We start from the raw sequence: 24559 nt of genomic DNA, 5'->3' as shown, positions 1-24559 counted from the left end.
TGGAAGCCTTACCCCTAACATAATCAGTTAATCGACACATATTTTGTATGTTGCATGTATTTTATAATGTATTCTTACAATAAAGTAAGCAAAAGAAAATATTTTACTTTAATGTTTATTTATTTTAGGAGAGAGAGAGAGTGTAAGCAGGAATAGAGAGAGGAAGAGAGAGAATCCCAAGCAGGTTCCATGCTCAGAGCAGAGCCTGATGTGGGCCTTGATCCTACGACCATGAGATCATGACCTGACCCAAAATCAAGAGTCAGTCACTTAACCAATTGAGCCACCCAGGTGCCCCATGGAAAATATTTAAAAAATCATAAGAAAAGAAAAAGACATTTATATACTGAACTGTATTTATCCAAAAAAAACCCATATAAGTGGATTGGTGTTGTTCAAGGGTCAATTGTACTTGAAGTTCTAACCAGAGCTATTAGGCAAGAAAAAGAAAAGGTATCCAAATTAGAAATAAGTAAAATGATTGTTTGCAAATTATATGATCTTCTATGCAGAAAATTCCAGATTACACACACACACACACACACACACACACACACACACACAGTTAGATCTAATAAATGAATTCAGCTAAATAGTGGGATACAAAACCAATACATAAACATCAGTTGTATTTCTATATATTGACAATGAACAATCTGAAAAAGGAAATTACTGAAAAAAAAATCCAATTTCAATAGTATCAAAATGAATAAAATAATACATATGAATTAACTAATAAGGTAAAAGACTTATACAACTCTAAAACATCATTATAAAAAATTAAAGGCATAAATAAATGGAAATGTACCATGCTCTTTCATGAACTGGAAGACAATAATAAGATGATAATATTCAAAGTAATCTATGAAGGTTAATGTATTCTGATTCAAAATCCCAATGATGTTTTTTTGCAAAAGTAAAAACCCCATTCTAAAATTCACATAGCATCTCAAAACAACTCTAATAACCAAAGTATCTTGAAAAAGAACAAAGCCAGACAAAATATGCTTCCTGATTTTAAAACTTACTAAAAAGCTAGAGTAATCAAAATAGTCTGGTGCTGGCTTTATAAAGACCTACAGACAGACAAGCAGAGCAGAATAAAGAACCCAGAAATAAATCTCTGCATATATGGTCAAATGATACTCAACAAGAGTCCCAAGATCATTAAATGGGGGAAAGGACAATCTTCAACAAATGGTGCTGAGAAAGGTGGACACCTGTGCAAAAATAATGATGTTGAACCCTTACCTAACACCATATACAAAATTCACTCAGAGATAAATCTAAGACCAAAAACTCTTAGAAGAAAACACACGGCAAAAGCTTCATGACATTAAATTTAGCAGTCATTTCTCAGATAGGACGCCAAAGGCACAGCAACAAAAGAAAAGATAAACAAATTGAACTTCAAGGAAAATTAAAACTTGTGCACCAAAAGACAATGTCAACAGAGTAAAAAAGGCAACCCACAGAATGGGAGAAAATATTCAAAAGTCATGCATTTTAGAAAGGATTGATATCAAGAATATATAGAGAACTTCTAAAACTGATCAACAACAACAAAAAACCTGATTCAAAAAACAGGCAAAGGATATGAATAAACATTTCTCCACATATACAAATGGCGCAATTTTTGAAAAACCTATGGCCTTTTTATGTAAAGTTTACTTATTATTTTGAGAGAGAGGGAGAAAGAACGAATGGGGGAGGGGCAGAGAGTGAAGAGAGAGCAAGAAACCCAAGCAGGCTCTGCATCGCCAGGACAGAGCTCAGAGCCCAATGTGGGGCTCAAACTCAGGAACCATGAGATCATGACCTGAGCTGAAGTCAGATACTTAAATGACTAAGCCACCCATGTGCCACTACCAATGGCCTTTTAACCACAAGCAAAGATGCTCAACATCATTAGATACCAGGGAAATGCAAATAAAAACTACAATGAGATACCACAGGTTTTGGCAAGGATGTGGCAAAATTGGAATCCTGTGTACTGTTGATGGGAATGTAAACTGGTACTACAGTGGCTACGGAAAACAGAATGGTTAATTCTTCAACAAACTGAAAACAGAACTGTCACATGACCTGGCAATTTCATTTTTGGGCAAATACCCCAAAGAAATGAGAGCAGGATCTCACAAATACCCATACACCTATGTTCATAGCAACATTATTCACAATAGGTAAAATACAAAAGCAACCTAAGTATCCATCAACAGATGAATGGATAAACAACATGTGGTATATAAACATAATGGAATGTTATCCAGCCTCAAAAAAGAAGGAAATTCTGTTTTGTGCTACAACATGTATGAACCTTGAGGACATTATATTATGCTAAGTGAAATAAGCCAGTGACAAAAAGACAAAATTGCATCATTCCACTTGTAGGAGATACTCAGGGTAATCAAAAATCACAGAGACTGAGTAGAATGGTGGTTGTCAGGGGATGGGGGGAGCGAAGAATGGGGAATTATTGTTTAATGGATGTAGTTTCAGGTTTTGCAACAAGGTGACAAGCTATGGAGATGGATAGCAGTGATGGTGAATGTATTTAACATTACTGAATTCTACACTTATAAATGGTTAAATTTTTTTAATGTTTATTTTGAGAGGGGGAGCATGAGCAGGGCAGGGGCAGAGAGAGAGGGAGAGAAAGAATCCCAAGCAGGCTCTGTGCTGTTAGTACAGAACCTGATGTGGGGCTCAATCCCACGAAGCATGAGATCATGACCTGAGCTGAAATCAAGAGTCAGACACTTAACCGACTGAGACATCTAGGCACCTCTAAATGGTTAAATTTCATGTTATGTGTATTTTACTGTAATAAAAAGAAACCATATGAGATACCACTTCATGCCAATAGGTGATATCTTAAAACGCACGCACACACACACACACACACAAAAAACATTAAGTATTGGCAAAGATTTAGAGACATTAAAACTTTCCTACATTGTTGGTAGGAATGTAAAATGGTGCAACCACTGTGGGAAACAGTCTCGAGGTTTCTCAAAAAGCTAACCAGAGTTACCATGTGAACCAACAATTTTACTCTTAGATATATACTAAAGAGAAATGAAAACATACATCCCCCAAAAAACTTGGTACACAAAAGTTAGCAGCATTATTCATTACAATCAATATGTGAGAAAAACTCAATGTCCCATCAACTGATAATAGTTAAAAAAAAATTGCAGCATATCCATATAATGAATTATTTATCCATTAAAAGAAATGAAGTATTGATACATGTCAGTAACATGAATGATTATGCTAAGTGAATGGGAGCCAAACATAAAAGCGCATACATTTAAAAAAAAAAAAATGTTTGTTTATTCACTTTGGAAGGTGGGGGCAGAAAGAGAGGGAGAAAGAATCCCAAGCAGGCTCTGTGCTATTAGTGCAGAGCCCGACACAGGGCCAGAACCCAGGAACCGCGGTATCATAACCAAGGCCTAGTTCAAGAATCCAAAGTGCAACCAACTGAGTCACCCAGGCGCCCACACCCCATCCAGACTTGTAAATGAGAATACCTATTTGCTTGTTGATTTTATTAACATTTTTTTACTCACATAGCAAACTCCTTCAAAGTCCTTCCTCAAAATCACCCCTACTGCATGAAGTTGGTGCATATGATGGATATATGCTATATTTTTATACTTTCATAATAAATAGGTACAAACAACATATGGTATAATTTGTACTGTTTAAAATTTAAATAAGGATATTATACTGTACATATCCTACCTCAACTTATTTTTCCACTCGGCAGTATACTGTCAAGATCTATCAACGTTCATACATACTTTTATAATTTAAAAAATTGCATGTCATTTGGAAGGCCTTAAACAGATGTTCCAAAACATTTTTTTTCTCAGCTGCACAAAATAAACTAAAAAAGTTTGTTTTTAAACATTTTTGGGTGAATACAGCAGCATTAGCAGCATCCTACTGCTTGTCAGCATCTTCATCTTCACAGGTGTTTTCTTCTGAAACTCAGTATCAAGTAACCATCTGACTGATCTGTTCTTCTCTGGAATTCCTTGCCAAAGTGAAAATATATGCAAGAGCTCAGTAATTTTAAAAGATGAAATTTATTCAAGAGAAAAATAATGCTTCCACTCACCTAGCTACCTAAAAATATACTCAACGTATAAAAAATATATTCACATGTAATAATTTTGGCAGTTTTCAACATGAAAGAGTATGAGCATAGGCTACAGGTAAATTAACAGACAAACAATTAAATACATGCAAGCTTTAAGCTGAAGCCAGTACTAAGTAACATCCTTTTACATGTTAAAAAGAACATTAAGTTTATAGAACTTGGCAACATACTTCTGGTTTCTAGTTTCAGAAGTACAGAATCATTCCATTCTAACAAAAAGTAAAAAGCTGAACAGACTAAAAAATCAACAACTCTTGGATCTGTAAGTGAGGAAATGACAGAGGACAAACTGGAGTAGCCAACCAGCCCTATCTACTTATGGAAGGCAGGTGGGGGGCGGGGGGGGACACTGGTAAAGTTTACAGTCCAGCTTACTAAAAGACAGCTAATCCTAGAACTACAGAATGTTTTCTCTCTCCACACACCTTACATCCACTTTACTAAAGGCTTATTTACCATAATTCCTTTTACCTAGCAGATCATGTCTGGCTATGAGAAAAATATTGCAAAGTATACCAAAAGGCAAAAAACACAAGTTGAAGAGACAGAGCAAGCATCAGAACCACATACGACAAACATACTGGAATTATGAGATCAGAAATGTAAAACAATTACATTAATTACATTAATTGATTAATATGTTAGGGGCTCTAATGCATAAAGTAGACAGCATGCAGGAATAGATGGGTGATGTAAGTAGAGAGACAAATCTTAGGGAAGAACCAAAAAGCAATGTTAGAGATAAAAAATACTGTAACAAAAATGAAGAATGCCCTTGATGGGCTTATTAATGGACTGAACAGAGCTGAGGAAAGAATCTCTGAACTAGAGGGTATCAACAGCAACCTCCAAAACTGAAAAGAAAAGAGAACAAAGACTGGAACAAAACAGAACAGAAAATCCAAGGGCTGTGGAACAACAACAAAATGTGTGATATACATGTGTGGAAATACCAGAAAAAAGAGAGAAAGGAATAAATATTTGAAACAATGACAGAAAATTTCTCCAAATCAATGTCAGACACCAAACCACAGATCAAGCACTAATGAATAAATGCTAAAAAAAATCCAACTACCCTGTACCAGGCACATCTTATCAAACTACAGAAAATTAAAAGTAACGAAAAAATGCTGAACGAAGAAAGAGTAAAGACACCTTACCCAAAGTAGAACAAAGATAAGAATTACAGGACTTCTAGCCAGAAGAAGCCTGCTTCAGACTGTCTGTTCCCCTATCTCTCTGCCCCGCTCCTGCCCCACTTGTGCGTGTACGCTCTCTCTCTCAAAAAACAAATAAAACATAAAAAAAAACCCCAAAACAGTAAGTCTCTAGCCAGACTAAGAAAAAAAAAAGAACACATAAATTACTACTTTTAGAAATGAATGAAGTGATGTCACTACAGTTCCCATGGGCATTTATTAAAAAAAATAATAAAGGAATACTATGAACAACCTTATGCCCACAAATTTGAGAACCTAAATTAAACGGACCAATTCCCTGAAAGACAAAAACCTGCCAAAACTCACACAAGAAGGAGACAGTCTAAAGAAATCTGTATCCTTTAAAGAAATTGAACCCATAATTAATAACTTCTAAAACAGAAAGCAAAAGGCCAAGGTGGGTACACTGATGAATTCTACCAAACATTTAAGGAAGAAATTATACCAATTCTCTACAATCTTTCAGAAAATAGAAGTAAGGGGACTACCTCCTCATTCCATGAGACTAGTATGATCCTAATATCAAAACCAGGCAAAGACATTAAAAGAACACTACAGAGCCATATGTATTATGAACATAGATGTAAAAATCCTCAACAAAGTATTAGCAAATCAAATCCAGCAATGTACTGTAAGAATTATATACTATAATCAAGTGAGATTTATCCCTGGTATGAAAAGCTGGTTCAACATTTGAAAATTAATTAAAGGGTGCCTGGGTGGCTCAATCTTTATGTGTCTGATTTCAGCTCAGGTCATAATCTCACAGGTTCATGAGTTTAAGCCCCACATCGGGCTCTCTGCTATTAGCTCATGCTTCAGATCCTCTGTCCCCATCTCTCAGCCCCTCTCCACTCGTTCTCTCTTTTGCTCTCTTAAAATAAATGAACTTAAAAAAATTAATGTTTATCACATCAAAAAACTCAAGGAAAAAAGATCATGTAACTTTTATCAATAGATACAGAAAAACATTTGAAAAAATCTATCCATTCATGATAAAATCTCTCAGCAAATTAATAATAGAGTGGAACCTCCTCAATTTGGTAATATCTACCAAAAATCTATAGCTAACATCACACTTAATGTTGAGAAGTTCAAAGCTTTCCCACTAAGATCAGGAAGAAGTTAACAATGTCCCCTCTCACCACTCCTTTTGAACACTGTATTGGAAGTACTAGCTAATGCAATAAGACAAGAAAGGGAAATATAGGGTATATAAATTGGTAAGAAATAACTTGGTAAAAGCAAAGTAGTGCTAGTTTTGCAATAGAATTCAAAATCCCAAGTCACTAAATCACATTTCAACTTATCTTAAGTATTTTTGACCCCTCTCTCCACCCAAAAAGAAACAAAATCAATAGATGCTTTCTGTTATCCTCTTTTTTGGAGCTATGACATATAAATGATATTATCATCATCTGTTAAAACAGGCATAACAAGATTCTTGTTAAAAATCTTATATGCACACAGGGGTGGGAGGGGAAGAGGAAGGGAGAATGCACGCATGAGCAGTACCTGACATTTTAAAATGTTATGGCATTATTAAGTTGATTATGAATAGAAATAGATCCCTATATGGAACTATAATTGATGAAGGACAAATGTATACAACCTACAGCATATCCACACAGAGTTCATGAGTATTAAATGGTAGCAAAACATTAAGTGTTACTTACCCATAAGTAGTATGTGAACTGAAGTGCAAAAATAGCAATGCCTTCATTATCAAAGGAGCCAGCTACTGAGCGAGAAATGTAACCTGGCACAATAGCAATAAAACAAGCAGCTAAAAGTCCTGCTCCTTGGTTCCAAAGTTCTCTGGTAAGCAGGAAAGTAGATATAGATGTAAGGCCGCTAAAAGTCGGTGCAAGGAACACACATACGTCTCTTATATGAACTGTTATGTTCAATGTATTTAAAATCCAATGGATAAGGCCAGCTGTTATCATCAACCCTGGGTAAACCTAGGAAGACAAAAATGGAAAATTTAACTGCATATAAAATAAGGGAATTAAAAAGACTAACATAAGTTCTTTTCTTTATTATTACATATTGCTTATAGTAAGTTTGAGAATAAGATCTCAAAACAGTTTGCCTTCTTCACTGAACTTCTACACTACAAAACTAAATGTTCTTTTGTATTGGATACAAAGGAAAAGCTTATAAATGGAGCAATACATATTTAAATAAACGATCAGATAGACTGAATGATTAAAACTGAAAATGTTTAGAAATAGAAAACTGTCGGCAACTTTCTTATAGATTCTACTATTTTTTCACTATAAAACAGGGTCTTTGTCTAACTTACTCTTTTTTTTTTTTACATTTATTTTTGAGAAACAGAATGAGACAAAGTGTGAACGGGGGAGGGGTAGAGAGAAAAGGAGACACAGAATCTGAAGCAGGCTCCAGGCTCTGAGCAAGGGGTCAGCACAGAGCCTGATGCGGGGCTCAAAGCCACAAACTGTGAGATCATGACCTGAGCCAAAGTCGGATGCTCAGTTGACTGAGCCACCCAGGTGCCCCCTAACTTACTCTGAAGTTTAGGGTTTTAACAGGCTCCAACGTTGCCCACACTTTTGTGTATGTAAGGGGAGTGAGAAAAAAAGAGAAGAAAAGTTATGTGCCATATTACTTAAGTGTCTTCCTGCCTTTCAAAGCCAAGATTTGGAATGTAAACAACTCTAAATAGGGAAACAAAACAAAACAAAAAATACAACTAGTCAATTGGTGAATTCAAAGATAATTATTTTGGGATCCTGAAAGGTTGAACATTTTTACACCACTTAGTATTTAAGGCTGGAAGAGAATAACAAGAAACTACAAGGGGCCAATTAAACCTTACCCTAAAAGAGGAACATGATCACATTAGGAGAATTCAGAGAAAAATAAGTAGGATATTATTTCTGAGCTATTCATAGGTGATTAAATGTGTATTTACATTTCCATCCTTATCTAACACCTGAAAGATTCTTTCCTTTCTTTTATCACAGAAACTACAAAAAAAAGTTACGTTTCTTTTCCTAGCTAAACTGATTAAAAGTGCAAACCCTCTATGGTCTTTAACTCCTTCCCTTGCTGCTTCTCCTTAGCGCTTACCACCATTTAACATACTTTTCGTTACTTTATTTATTATCAATTAAACTCAACACCCTTAAAAGAATATAAACTCTGGAAGAGCAGGAAAAGTTTCCCCAGCACCCAGAACAACAATTAGCATAAAATAGATGCACAATACCTATTCAGTGCATGGAAGGAGAATGTGATTAAAGAAGGGGGTAAAGTGTGGCAATCATCACAATTCTTAAAAACTAAAATTTTGTGCTTTTTCACATAGAATACCAGGTCCCAACGCACGATTTTGACAGCCATATTAAAAAACAAAATGAAAATGAATCTGAAAATACCTCTTAAGGTAGTCAATACATCCAAGATAATATGGCAGACTAAGTTGACACACAAAATAGAGCCAAAATACATACAAGTATAGGAGCAAAGAACCTTAAAAACCAACCAAACAAAAACACCCACCCAACAACAACAAAAACATATTTAAGCTCACAAGAAAGGGAAGCTTCTAGATGTCAAAAACATAGAAGGAATTTAAAGTAGGTTCTGATGCCAAGGGAGCCCCAATGAGAAAAGAAAAACACTCCAGGCTGGACACACATCTTTGAGACTGGAGGCTAGCAGGGCGGCTCCAGACAGGGATCAGAGAAAATACCTAATTCCCAGCACAAACCCAGGGTCTGTTTATGGAACTAGACTAGACAAATTATACCCACCCATCAAGGGAAGCAGTAAGGAACTTTTTTGCCTTACTTCCAAAGCTTTGAATAGAACCAAATGAGAAACTCATTCAATACATGTGTAAATGTGAGTTCCACATTTACAACAACTTCAGATGTAAGAAGCCTCGAGCTGAGAAATAACCTCTAAAAACTGTCCTAAAACCAGTAAAACCCCTATTGGCTAGGGTGAAAGCAAATGAGAAAAAAGTATTACAAAAATGGTCCCAAATACCAGGACACTTGGAGAAGAAAACAAGCCCTCCAGTGACGACGAATTCAAAATAAAAAGTTATACACATGCCAGGAAACAAACTGTACTCATCAAATACTGCACTAAGATATATAACAGAATATATTTTCCTTATCTGCCCTGGAGACCATCATGACTCCTCTCCTTGTTTCTGTATCTCTGTTTACATCAAGGATAAGAAGATGCCCCGGATTAGAAAAACATCTCACTATCATGGAGAATGTATTCTTCTGACACAGAGGGGGGAACATTTATAAAATGTGGCTATATGCCAGGCCACAAATCAAGTCTCAAAAATTTCAAAAGACTGAAATTTCTGTTTGTTCTCTAACCATAATAGAAGCATAAAGTAAAAAAAGATAACTAGGAAATCCTCTTATGTTTAAAACTCAAATTCTAAATAATCGGTGTACCAGCGGGAATTATAATGGAAATTAAATTTCAACTTGAATGAAAATAAAAATACTATGTATCAAACCTTATACATTATAAATGTAGCTAAAACAGTGATTATTGGGAAATTTATAGTTTTAAAATAAATACATCAGGAGTGCCTAGGTGGTCAGTTGAGCATGACTGTTGGTTTCAGCTTGGGTCATGATCCCAGAGTTGTGGGATCAAGACCTGCGTACAGCTCTGCACTCGGAGTGGAGCCTACATAAGATTCTTTCTCTTTCCCTCTGTACCTCTCCCCCATTTGTGTGCGCTCTCTCTCTAAAATAATAAATGAAATGAAATGAAATGAAATGAAATGAAATGAAAACAAAGAAAGGTTATTGAGTAAAGTATCAAGAAGTCAGAAAAACATCAAAATAATCTCAAGAAAATGTGGGGAAGGAAATAAACTGAAATTAACATAACAAAAGACAAATATATAATGCAGATAATCAACAACGTCAAAGTTTCTTTGGGTTAAGAAATCTAACAAAAGTGATAAACTTCTAACAAAAAATAAGGCTAAATATATGTTCCCCATAGATGTCTACCTATCATTTTCTTTTTAACATTCTTCCTACATTCCAGATCCCATACATATTTTCCCTTATGTCACATTCTGAATATAACAGCTTCCCATGAGCTATGATCAATACTCAATTACCTGAAGTAATTTAGGGCAGCTTTAGGACCTAAAAATTGAAACTATCTGATTCTTCTAAATTTCGATTTCCTTCCAAAAAATATGATTTCAACAAAGTTGTTACAGAATAAAATAAAACCGCAAATAACCTGAACTTAAGATGTACTATGACAAGAAATCTCCCCTCCCAGTCTCCCCTTGTTAGAAATAGTGGCTAGTATGAGATAACACAAACATGTACAGGGAAGGGGTGGGGAGGGAGTGTCAGGAAGAGATTTAGTAAATAAAAAAATACTGGATAATCAGCTACAGAAAACTGTATTAGTTAACTATACAAAGGTTTCAAGGATCTCCATCACCTTAGTAACTAATGATTTACTCAAATAACTATAAAACTTTGTGATTAACATAAATAACTGCAGAGATACTTACAGTACCACCTACTATTCTTCCTAGTGGATACCATGCTCTTTCATCAAACCAGTTTAAAAATTCATAGAACCCATGAGATGCAAGATGATGTGTTGATCTATAGTTAAACCTAGAAAAAACAGGAAAAAAGGAAATGTTATAAAAGTTTGCTTACTAGAAACAAGTAGCTCTATCTTTTTAATATTATAAAAACAAATATCTTTATATTTAACTCTATAGCTACATAAATATTTCTTTCATAGAAACTGAGTAACATTATTCTTCAAGGAATAGGCTTATAATGCCAATATAACTAAAAACAAAGGCCCATTTCCCCCCCCCCCCCCGCAACCCCCAACCCATGCCTACAAAACAAGTAATGCTCAAAATAACATTTGGTTATTGCTTAGGATGCAGGCAGTACATGGCTATGGATTTAAACAAAACAAGGTGAGGGTACATGGAATTCACCACACGGTCCAAGTCAATGACTCTCAAAAGATTAATAACTACTGACAGAAGACAGCATCAGAATAACTTGACATGATCGCCTTCAGTCCTACAACCCTAAAAATTACAGGAATAAGCAATAAATTATAATAGCACTAAAACCATAAGAAAATAAAGTGTAAGAGCACTGTAAAACAAGAATGACATTAAGGAATGAGAAATTTAATCAATGAAAGACAAAAGATAAATGAGAAGAAATGCACTGGACCATTTTTAGACAAATTTCATCAAATACAAAAATGAACACACCCAAATATCAAATATTTGAGAAAAGTAAGCAATATGAAAGCATCAAAAACAAATGGAAGAATACCATAGGAAGCAGAAATAAGACTACCTACAGAGACTACCTAAGACAGGCCTTGGCAGCCTGATAGGATATAACAATTATAAATATATACACACTCAACATCAGAGCACCTAAATACAGTAAGCAAATAGTAACGATCCAAATGCAGAAATAGAGAACAATGCAATAATATTAGAGGACTTTCAATGCCCTACTTTCAATACTGGACAGAACATACAGAGAGAATATCAGTAAGTTGATACCGGATTTGAACTACACTTCATACCAAATGGATCTAACAGATTAATACAGAACATTCCATATAACGGTGGCAGAACACATATTATTCTCAGGCACACACAGAATATTCTCCAGGATATAAATGTTAGGTCACAAAACAAGTCTTAACAAATTTAAGAAGACTAAAACTATATTAAGTATCTTTTCCAACCACAATGGTATGACTCTAGAAATCAAGAAGAAAACTGGAAAATTCATAAACATGTGGAAGTTAAAAACAGTTGTGAAAAACCAATAGGTCAAAGGAGAAATAAAAAGGACAGTAAAAAATATCTCGAGACAAACACAAATGGAAACATAGTAAAACATACAGAATGCAGCAAAAGCAGATTTAAGAGGGAAGTTTACAGCAACAAACATCTACATTAAATAAATAAAAAAAAAAAGATCTCCAACAACCTGACTTTACACCTCAAGGAACTAGAAGAAGAATAAACTGTACCCAAAGTTAGCAGAAGAAAGGAAATAACAAAGATTAGAGCAGACATCAATGAAATAGAGACTAGAAAAACAAAAGATCAACTAAACTAAGAACTGGTGTTGTTGAAAAGATAAACAAAATTGACAACCTTTTAGCTAGACTAAGAAAAGAGAGAAGACTCAGATAAATAAAATCAGAAATGAAAGGGGAAATATTATAACCTAAACCACAAAGATACAAAGGATTGTAAGAGACAACTATGAACAAACACACACCAACAAACTGGACAACCTAGAAGAAATGAACTAATAATAAAAACATATAACCTACATCAACACTGAACCAGGAAGAAATAGAAAATCAAAACAGAACAATAAGGAAATTGAATCAGTAATCAAAAACCTCCCAAGAAAGAAAAGATGGCCTCAATGGCGAATTCCTCCAAACACTTAAAGAATAATTAATGCCAATCCTTAAACTCTTCCAAAAAACTGAAGAAGTGAGAACATGTCTAAACTCAATTTATGAGACAAGACTTACCCTGATAATTGAAGCCAGATGAAGGTACTACAAGGCGAAAAACAAAAAAACAAAAAAACAAAAAAAGCTATAGGTCAACATCCCTGATGAACATATATGCAAAAATCAAGAAAATACTAGCAAACCAACAGCACATTTCTTTAACACACCATGATCATAGAGCACAACCAACAGGTTATCCCTGGAAGTCAAGGATGGTTCAACATATGGAAATCAATAAATGTGATACACCAGATTAATAAAAATGAAGAATACAAATCATGATCATGTCAACAGATGTAGAAAAGGCATTGGACAAAATTGAACATTCTTTCACGACAAAAACTTTCAACAGATTGGGTATAGAAGGAAGGTAATCTGAACATAATAAAGGTCATATATGACAAGCCCACAGCTAACACCAAACTCGATGGTAAAAGGTTGAAAGATTTTCCTCTAAGATTAAGAACAAGACAAAGGTGCCCACTCTCACCACTTCTATTCAACACAAAACTAAAGTCCTATCCAGAGCAATTAGGCAAGAAAAAGAAAAGGAATCCAAGTTGGGAAAGAAGTAAAATTGTTTGCAGAAGACACAATCTTATCTACAGAAAAACCTAAAGACTCCACTAAACAACTGTAGAATAAAAAGGATTCAGTGAAGGTGCAGGTTACAAAATCATCATTCAAAACTCCGTTGCATTTCTACACACTGTGAAATATCTGAAAGAGAAATTAAGAAAACAAACCCACCATTTACAATAGTGTTAAAGTCAATAAAGTACTTAGGAATACATTTAACAAAGGTGTAAGACCTGACCAGCACACTGAAAATGGTGACAATGCAAGAGGCAAGCAAATGGAAAGATATCTCATATTCTTGCATTGAACCATTAACATTAAAGTGTCCACGTTACCCAATGCATTCTACAGATTCTATGCAATCCCTATAAAAATTCAATGGCATTTTTCACAGAAAAAAAAAAAATCTAAAAATGTGTATGGAACCACAAAAGGCTTTGAATATAGAAAGCAATCTTGACAAAGAATGTGGTATCACAAAGGTGAAGGGATCATACTTCCTGACTTCAAACTCTATTTAAAGCTATAGTATTCAAAACAGTATGGTACTGGCACAAACAAAGAAATAGACCACTGGAACAGAATACAGAGCCAAGAAATAAACCCACACTATACATAATCTTTGACAAGGGTGCCAAGAACAAACAATGGGGAAAGGATAGTCTTTTTATTTAATGGTGTTGGGAAAGGTAGATATTACATGCAAAAGCACAAAATTGGAACTTTCTCTTACACCATACACACAAATTAACCTAAAATGTATTCAAGAGTGGGGCTCCTAGGTGGCTCAATCAGTTAAACATCCAACTTTGGCTCAGGTCATGATCTCATGGTTCATGGGTTTGAGCCCCACATCGAGTTCTGTGCTGACAGCTTGGAGCCTGGAGCCTGCTTCGGATTCTGTGTCTCCCTCTCCCTCTGCTCTCCCCTCCCCCCAGCCAGAATTCTGTCTCTCTCTCTCAAAGATAAATAAACGTTAAATGTATTTTTAATGTATTTTAATGTATTCTAGAGCTCTTTTGCTCAGGCCTGTGGCACAGGCAGGATGGGCGAGTTCAAGATCTTCATACTTCCAGGATGCTCCATGGCCACTGACAAGATCAGAAGTGGCATGATAAACAGTACAAGAAAGCCCATTTAATGGTCACAGCCCTGAACGCCAACCCTTTAGGTGGTGTTTCTCATGCAAAAGGAACTGTGCTGGAAAAAGTTGGGGTTGAAGCCAAACAGCCAAATTCTCCCATCGGGAAGTGTGTCAGGGTCCAGCTGATCAAGAATGGCAAAAAATAAAAAAATTAAAAAAAAAAAAAAAGGCAAAAAATAAAAATAAAAATAAAAAAATCACAGCCTTCGTACCCAATGATGGTTGTTTGGATTTTGTTAAGGAAAATGATGAGGTTCTGACTGCTGGATTTGATCACAAAGGTCATGATGTCAGTGACATTCCTGAAATTCACTTTAACGTTGTCAAACAGCCAATGTCTCTCTTTTGCCTTTATACCAAACCAAGAAGGAAAGCCCAAGATCATCTATTTTGATGGTGAAAACATGACAATAATAAAACAAATCAAGTATTATAGACTGAAACGTGAGACCTGAAACCACAAAATTCTAGGAAAAAAGACACAGAAAATGTTCCTTGGCATTGCCCTTGGCAATTATTATTATTATTATTTTTTTTTTCCTGGAGGGGACACCAAAACCAAAAGCAAAAGTAAAGAGACTATATCAAACCAAAAAGTTAGAAAAGGAAACAACGATATGAAAAGGCAACCTATGGAATGAGAGAAAATATGTGCAAAACATATTGAATAAGCAGTCAGTATCTAAAATAAATAAGGAACCACAGCACTCAGTAAGAACAACAAAAACCTCCTCCAAACAAACAAATCCGATTTTTAAAATGTTTTAATTTTGTGAAAGAGAGAGTGTATGTGTGGGGGAAGGGCAGAGAGCAAGGGAGACAGAGGATCTGAAGCAGTCTCTGTGTTGTCAGTACAAAGCCCCAGATGGGGCTTTAACTCACAAACCTGTGAGATCGTGACCTGAGTCGAAGACGCTTAACCAATCAGGCGCTGCCAAATCTGATTTTTCTTTTAATTTTTTAATATTTATTTATTTTTGAGAGACAGAGAGAGAGACAGAGCATAAGTGGGGGAGGGGTGGGGACAGAGGGAGACACAGAATCCGAAGCAGGCTCCAGGCTCTGAGCTGTCAGCACAGAGCCCGATGTGGGACTCGAACCGACAAACCGTGAGATCATGACCCATGCCGGAGTCAGATGCTTTATCGACAGAGCCACCCAGGAGCCCTGCCAAATCGGATTTTTAAATGGAGCTGAATTATCCCTAAGATAACATATGGTCAACAGATACATGAAAACATGCTCAACATCACTAGCCATCAGGGAAATGCAAATCAAAAATACAATGAGATATACCTCACACCTATCAGGGTGGCTATCTATCATCAATAAGAGGTAACAAATGTTGTCAAGGGTGTTGAAAAAAACAAAATCTCAAACAGAGATGGTGGGAATATAAACTGTTATAGCTATTATGGAAAATGGTATGGAGGCTTTAAAATGGAACCACAATACAATCCAGCAATCCTATTTCTGGGTATATACCCTAAGGAATGAAATCAGTATCTGGAAGAGGTATCTGCACTCCCATGTTCATTGTAGCACTTTCATAACAGCAAAGATACGGAAATAACTTACGTGTTATTTCAACGGATGAATGGAAAAAGAAAACGTAAATATATATAATGGAATATTACTCAGCCACAACACAAAAGGAAATCTTTCTATTTGATTTGTAACAACATGGATGAAACTGGAGGGTATTCTGCTATGAGGAAACAAGCTACAGAAGGAAAAATACTGTGTACCACTTATAAGTGGACTCTTAAAAAAAAGTTTAACTCAGAATAGGATCGTGGTTGCCAGGGGATGTGGAAATGGGGAGAGGATGGTCAAAGGGTATAAACTGTCAGTCATAACATGAATAAATTATAAGGATTTAATGTACATCATGGTGACTATAATTAATAATACTATATTGCATACTTGAAATTTGTTGAGTAGATCTTAAGAGCCCTCATCAAAACAAAAGTAACTACCTGAGGCAATGCATGTGTTAATTAAATTGTGTGCTAATCATTTCCCAATTTATGTCTATCAAATCATCAAGCAATATACTTTAAATATATACAACTTTGTCAATTATATGTCAATAGAACTGGAAAGAAGTATTATGAAAAAAAATTAAGAAATCTAAAGATAAATCCAGAAGTTTTCATGTTTATCTTAACTGGAGGAAAAAAAAAGCCTCATACACAATCTCGATAAATTTCAAAATGTTAAGGATAACTACAAGTCTCCTAATTTTTACGTCCTATCTCTAGTCCTCTTCCTGCTTTCTGTACAGGCAGCCTTGCCTACCCCAAGATCCTCTCATTAATTCATTCTAACTCTCCCCAAAAGATGCTGGTCACAACTGGGTCTCTTCAACAAGTATTACCAGCATGCTCAACAACTTACCAATATTATCTCCCTGCCTACGTAGGTTTTTTAAAATTTGGGTTTAGTTTTACCTTGAATGTCACAAAGGCATTTCAAACTCAACATCCAATTAAACTCATGATCAGACTCTTCCTACCTACCTCCAAACGAATATATACACTATGTCTGCTTTTAGGGCGTTCTGCCATCTAAATTAAAGCCAAAAATTTAGATGTAATCATTGATGATTCCTTCTTTCACATCCTATACACAAATCACAATCAAGTTGTCATACTACTTCTTATTAAAGATCTCTAAAATTTGTCTACTGTAACTGATATCACAAAAACACAAAGGATCATAAAAGACTGCTACGAAGAATCATACATCAACAAACTGGACAATTTGTCTACTCTTTTCCTACTGCAGTACTAGCACTCTGATCCAAGCTATCGCCTTAGGCTACAGCAGTAGTCTCCCAATTCATCTCCCTAGATCCATTTTTGCTCATCTCCTAATTCCCCAATCTATATGTCTTAAGAACATCTTTTCAAAATGCAAATGCGATCATACTGCAACCCGCTGCTAAACTATTCAAAGGCTTCCTCTTCCAAAAAATTTTTAATAAATTTTAAGAAATTAAAGGGAAAGAAGCTCCACTTCTTAACATAATCAAAGCCACACACAGTAGCCCCCCTTGTCTGTGGGGAACACGTTCTAAGACCCCCAGTGGATGTCTGAAACTGCAGATAGCAATGAACCCTAAATACATTTTTTCATATACATACCTATGATGATAATGTTTAATTTATAAATTAGGCACAGAGATTAACAATAACTAATGATAAAATAGAAGTATAATATACTGTAATAAAAGTTATGTGAACATGGTCTCTCTCTCAAAATATCTTATTGTACCATATTCATTCTCCCATGCTGATGTGAATGATAAACTGCCTACGTGATGAGATGAAGTGAGATGAATGATGTAGGCACTGTGATGTAGTCACTGTTGACCTTCTGATGGGAGAATCATCTGCTTCAAGACTGCAGTTGACCACAGTTAACGGAAACCACGGAAAGCGAAACCACAGATTTGGGAGGAGGGGGTTTCACTACTGAATCTATCCTTCAGTTCTCCAGACTCATTTTGCTCCTTCCCAGGATCTTCAGACTACTACCAATTCCCTTTCCTTGGATGACTAATATCTCCCCTCTCTTGGCGTAAATAACTTATCCTCAAACCTTAGCACATTTCTAGGATACTGTTCTGAAAATGTTCCATGTACTTTTCTTCCTAATACTTGCCACAGATGTAATTTCACATTAGCCTACCTGATTAATATTTACCTCACTAGATAAATACTCCCAATTAGGATGCTACTGTGTCTCCAACATCTAGAACAGCATGTAGTAGACAGCAGCCCTCATGTATTTGTTGAATGAATAACTGATTTCATAAATATGTTTTCCAGTGGGTGTGAGATCACAACAGCTTCCCAGATAGCTACCTAATGCCAATTTTAAATGGTATCCCCAAATTAAAGACTAAGACTGATTTAATTGTATTTCCTGAGATGGAAACCTGAAGGCATAATCAAAAAGTTAAACAAGAGAGCTCATTAAAATTCTACTGAAAATCTAGTCAAGGTACCTAAAAACTAAACATAAACAGAAGTAGAATGTTTAGTCCCATTTTATCCCCAGGATCAAGTTACTCCTGGTATGTAAGACTCCCAGAACTCCCTTATGGATTCTCACATACCCATTCTCTTTGATTTTTCAGTTTACTTTCCTCCTGCCTGAATTGTCATTTATTTTTTACCCATTTTCTGGCTCAGTTTCCAACCCACCGGCATGAAGATTCTTCTGAATGTCCTATGGCTTTCATCTCTTACTCCCTGGAAGTGAAACAACAGGACTACAAAAGGCAGTACATTTTTTTACAGTTTATTTATTTTGAGAGAGAGAGAGAAAGAGAGAGAGATAGAGCGCACACGGGGAGGGGCAGAGAGAAAAGGAGAGAGAGAGAATCCCAAGCAGGCTCCTTGCTGACGGCACGGAGTGTGATGTACGGCTGGAACTTACAAACCCTTACAAACCGTGAGATCACAACCTGAGCCGAAACCAAGAGCTGGATGCTTAACCAAATGAACCACCCAGGAGCCCCAAGGCAATACACTCTCATTTTACAGGGCACTTTCAGTGTTAGAGCAGTCACTACTTTTTTTTTTTTTCCAGACCCGTAACACAGTACCACATTCTCACTCCTCCCCCAGATGACACAGCACTCAACTAAACAACCCTGTGACAGCAAAATTAACTATGACTATAGAAATAATAAGTAAATAAAAAGTGGACATTCTATCCAAGAGTTCTTGTTGCTTGGTAATATTACCAACACAGGATTATCAAACATGATTTCTGCCAACAATGATAACTATGTGTTGACATTTCCATGATGACTCCGGAGGTTGAATACTTTTCATATATTTATTAGCCATTAAAAATTTCCTCTTGGGTAAAATGTGTGTTGAAGTGCTTTAGACATTTTTTTTCTAGGTGATTTAAATAAGTTCCTTAAACTTTTTTTAATGTTTATTTTTGAGAGAGACAGAGCCTAAGCAGGGGAGGAGCAGACAGAGACAGGGAGACACAGAATCTGAAGCAGGCTCCAGGCTCTGAGCTGTCAGCACAGAGCCCAACATGGGGCTCGAACTCACGAGCCGTAAGATCATGACATGAGCCGAAGTCGGCCGCTCAACTGACTAAGCCACCCCGGTGCCCCTAAGTAAGTTCTTTATAAGCTATAAACTTCTTTTATTACGTGGCTTCTCTTTTCACTCACAATGGTATTTAAAAGAATAAAAATTCTTGACATAAACCTAATTTGCCAAACTTCTGCTACAGGGTTAGTGCTTTTCTCCTGGTTAAACAAGTCCTTCCCTACCCCAAAGTCATAAGGATATTGTTTTATTTTCTTCTTCATGACCATTTACAATTTCAACTTACTCATTTAAGTCCTTAATACACTTGGAATGGATTATTACACATGGTAAGAAATAGGGATTCAATTTTATTTTTACTTCCTTACATATGATCATTCTCCCATCATTTATTAAAACAATGATCTTTTCTCCATTGTTCTACAGTTCCACTTCCATTATATTTTAAGCGTTTGTTCATGTGCAGATCTGTTTTTGGATTCTATTTTGTTCAAGTGGCTTTTATGTCTTGCATCAGTAATATGCAACCTTGGGGCGCCTGGGTGGCTCAGTCAGTTAAGCATTCATCTTTGGCTCAGGTCATGATCTCATGGTTGGTGCGTTTGAGCCCCACGTCAGGCCCTGTGCAGACAGCTCAGAGCCGAGAGCATGCCTTGGATTCTGTCTTCCTCTCTCTCTGCACCCCCCCCTCAAAAATAAACATTAAAAACTGTTTTTAAAAAATAACATGCAACCTTTATTACTGGAGCTTCAAATTATATCTTGATATCTGGTACAACTTTTTTACACTGTGTTTTTTATTTTGTCCTTTTACATTTCGACATAAATTTTAAAATAAGCTTGTCAATTCCATCAAAAAAAAACCCCAAACAAACAAAAACACCCAAACACATGTGGCGTTTTGATTGGAAGTCCATAACTCCATATATCAATTTGGGAAGAATTAACATCTTTACAATACTGACTCATCAAATCCATAAATGTAGTTTACCTCCTTCATTTAAATCTTCTTTAATGTCTCTCCAGAAAATGTGTAATTTCACCTTAGAGGTCTTGCAACATCTTTGCTTAGATTTATTCCCATCTTTAATGGTATCTTCAATTATTTTTTAAAACTTGTTTGACACTGACAGGAAATCTGATATTTTTACATCAACTTTATAACCAGAAACCTTGCAAATGCTTATTCTAAATTGACAATCTTTTCAGTCAGCAGAAAAATAGAATCATATTAATTACAAAGTAAACAAACTTAATTGAAATAGTTAAGATACACAATATGAAATTCCAAAATGGAATAATCTACTACATTTCAAACTATAAGGGCATGGAAACTTTATTCAAATTAAATCTCCATGAAAAATAAAAGACAAAAGTGTATTTTTCAATAGAAATGAAAACAAAGTTCTTGAGGCTACATATAGTTGCAGTGATGTTAACCAGTGAGGTTAACTATTTAATCTAATTTATTTCAGTATTTTGTTTTGGCTCACAAGATTGATACCTATGTATATTAGTCAAAATTTTTATAAACAGTAATCATCTTTTAAAAGTTTTCCTTGTTGTGGGGCACCTGGGTGGCTCAGTTGGTTAAGTATCTGACTTCAGCTCAGGTCATGATCTCACGGTGCATGAGTTCGAGCCCTGCATTGGGCTCTATGCTGACAGCTCAGAGCCTGAAGCCTGCTTCGAATTCTGTGTCTCCGTCTCTCTCTGCCCCTCCCCCACTTGTGCTCTGTCTCTTGCAAAAATAAAAAAAAATAAAAAAAAAAGTTTTCCTTGTTGTTAAAAATATTGTTTAATTAAATGATGCAGAAGTTTGTTTGGAGCCTAACAGGAAATTCTGATTCAAAACTGAACAACCACATAATTGTACTCCTCACTGTGTGTGTCTGTACTTACACACATACATATAAATTATATTTATAAAAATTAAACCAGAAGCATGCAAATCTAACTTTATAAAATATCATGACCCTATGTTGCAGATTCAGTTGTTAATACAAGTATAGTCTGATTATTTTCTTTTATGTGAATTCCCAGAATCCCTCAGTTGGGAATATTAAAAACTCAATCCAAACTAAATAGACATTTTTCCAAAGACATACGAATGACAACAGGTACATGAAAAGGTGCTCATCACCGCACATCAAAACCACAATGAGATATCACCTCACCTGTTAGAATGGCTATTTTTAAAAAGACAAGAAATAAAACAAGTATTGGCGAGGATGTGGAGAAAAGGGCACCCTGGTGCACACTGTTAGTAGGAATGGTGCAGCCATTATGGAAAACTGTATGGAGGTTACTCAAAACACCAAAAGTAGAACTGCCACATAGGATCTGGCAATTCCACTTTTGGGTATTTACCTGAAGGAAACAAAATCACCATCTCAAAGATATCTGCACCCCCATGTTCACTGCAGCACAGCCAAGACATGGAGACAAACTAAGATTCCATCAATTAATGGATAAAGAAAATGCGGTGTGTACACACACACACACACACACAAATATTATTCTTCAGTCACTAAAAAGAAGGAAATGCTGCCATTTGTGACAACAAGGATAGACCCTGAGGGGATCTGCTAGGTAAAATAAGATAAAGACAAATACTGTATGATTTCACTTACGTACATAAGAAATCTAAAATAAACCCCTCATAATTGCAGAACAAACTGATGGTTGCCAGAACTGGGGGACAAGAGGTGGGTGAAATGGGTGAAGGTGGTCAAAAGGTACAAGCTTCCAGTTATATGTTAAGTCCTAGGATGTAATGCACAGCATGATCACTATAGTTAACAATACTGTACTGAGAATCTGAAAGTTGCTATTAGATCTTAAAACTCATCCCAAGAAAAAAAAATCTATAGGTGTGGTGACGGATGTTAAAACTAAATTTACTGTAGTAATCATTTTGCAGTATATACATATATCAAATCATTATGTTGTGCACCTAAAACTAATCTACTGTTCTATGTTAATTAATCTCAATTTCTTACAAAAAGAACCTAGGGGAGAAAAGTTAATAAATTAGGAGAACAAACCAACAACCCAATCCAAACAAATATAAAAAGCATATGGACCAACAACACAACTACTCTGGATTCTATTATAGTAAATAACTGAAAAATGAATTTATCAGCTTTTAGTTTCACCTTCTTGAGTAATTTTAGCATGGTCCTTCTGAGGTCTTTGTTCCATCTACATAGAAACCCACCACAAGCATACATTTTACTCTCTCTTCTTCACGCAATCCTCTCAAACCTGAAATTCACTCCTGAAGAAGCTTCTGTAATATTCTATCCTCCCTTTTCCAGTCCATTTTCACTTGTGCTTTGAAAACGTCATGTTGGAACCTCTACTCTAGTTCACCTAAGATATTTTTCCTTAGTGATTTTTGTATACTTGGGAGGTATCCCAGTCCATGGCACTTCACTCACGAGACTCAACTAATGTTTTAGTTAATTCTCCTTTTTGGCACACCAGTCATTGGAACACAGACTTAAATTTTTGTCTTCTATTCCCTTCTTCATTAAACCCAAGCAACTGTGTGCACAAAAGCAGTCTTCAATCTCAGCATGTCCAATTTACATATTTAAAAAATGTTTAAGTAACTGGAGTGGGGTGATAGAGACAAAACAAGAGGACCATAAAGTGGTAACTGTTGAAGCTGGGCTATATGTACTCAAGATTCATTATAGTATTAGCTCTACCTTTTTTTTTTTTATTAGAGAGAGACAGAGAGACGCCGGGGGGGGGGGGGGGGAGTTGGGGAAGGAGGGAGAATCCTAAGCAGGCTCCACATTCAGAAAGGGGCCTGAGGCAGAGCTTGATCCAAGAACCCGGGGATCAGGACCTGAGCTGAAATCAAGAGTTGAACGCTCAACTGACTAAGCCACCCAGGTTCCCCAGCTCTAACTTCTGTGTATGTTTCAAATTTCCCATGAATGTGTATGTGTATATGTATGTATGTGTATAGTTTACATATATGCTGTCTTTGAATAGCCACACAATACATATATATGTAAACTTTATTATGGAAAATATCATACACAAACTTACTCTCATATACAAATTATAGCTTCCCCCAAGTAAAACTAGGTAAACTGACTGAGAAATGAATGTATTAAAGGTCAGGAGTCACCAAAATAAAATGGAAATAAAAGAAACACAAGTGGTAAAATAACCTCTATCTTAAAATAGTCTGAGAACACTAATCAGATTTTAAATATATCCCATCTTTTATTAATATTGTCAAACAACTTTCAGTATTTTAACTTCAATAATTTATTTTGAAACAAGTGTGACAAAGGATGGCAATTATTAAATACAGATGATAGCTACATGAAGATCATTATGGGTCTACTTTTGGTTTATGTAACATTTTCATGAAAGTTTTTTAAAAATAATGAATGCTTCCCCCAAATACTCTCAACCCAATCTCTAGAGCCACTCTGCAATTCCAGTGTGTGGAAAAATGACTTTATTAAGACAGACAAAATAATTCTCACATGGACATGTTTAATTTCTGAAAGAAGCATATCAGTAATTCCACTACTTGCCAGTAACAAGCAAACTGATAGTTTAAAAATGTGAGAAAAAAATGGGGATGAAAGAGTACATGTGATTTTTAAATTTGATAAAGAAACAGCAATAGCCATATTACAAATTAAAAGAGGTCTTAAGAGGGGTGCCTGGGTGGCTCAGTCAGTTGAGGGTCTGACTCTCGATTCTGGTTCAGGTCTTGCTCTCATAGCGAGATCAAGCCCTATGTTGGGCCCTG

At 35.8% G+C, this 24559-nt stretch overlaps 1 protein-coding gene across 1 annotated transcript in view; it reads right to left on the bottom strand.

Moving 5' to 3' along the window:
- Positions 1 to 24559, bottom strand: part of STT3B (STT3 oligosaccharyltransferase complex catalytic subunit B) — a 104273-nt gene that overhangs the window by 46359 nt on the left and 33355 nt on the right. Inside the window, exons 2-3 of the mRNA XM_027040853.2 lie at positions 10943 to 11051; positions 7068 to 7355 (exon numbers count right to left, since the gene is read on the bottom strand). Of these exons, the coding sequence (XP_026896654.1) occupies positions 7068 to 7355; positions 10943 to 11051 (397 nt within the window). The remainder of the gene's footprint in view (positions 1 to 7067; positions 7356 to 10942; positions 11052 to 24559) is intronic.

The sequence above is a fragment of the Acinonyx jubatus genome, chromosome C2, assembly GCF_027475565.1.
Source record: "Acinonyx jubatus isolate Ajub_Pintada_27869175 chromosome C2, VMU_Ajub_asm_v1.0, whole genome shotgun sequence".
In the NCBI taxonomy this organism is placed as follows: Eukaryota; Metazoa; Chordata; class Mammalia; order Carnivora; family Felidae; genus Acinonyx; species Acinonyx jubatus.
This window is presented reverse-complemented; position numbering and strand designations above follow the sequence as displayed.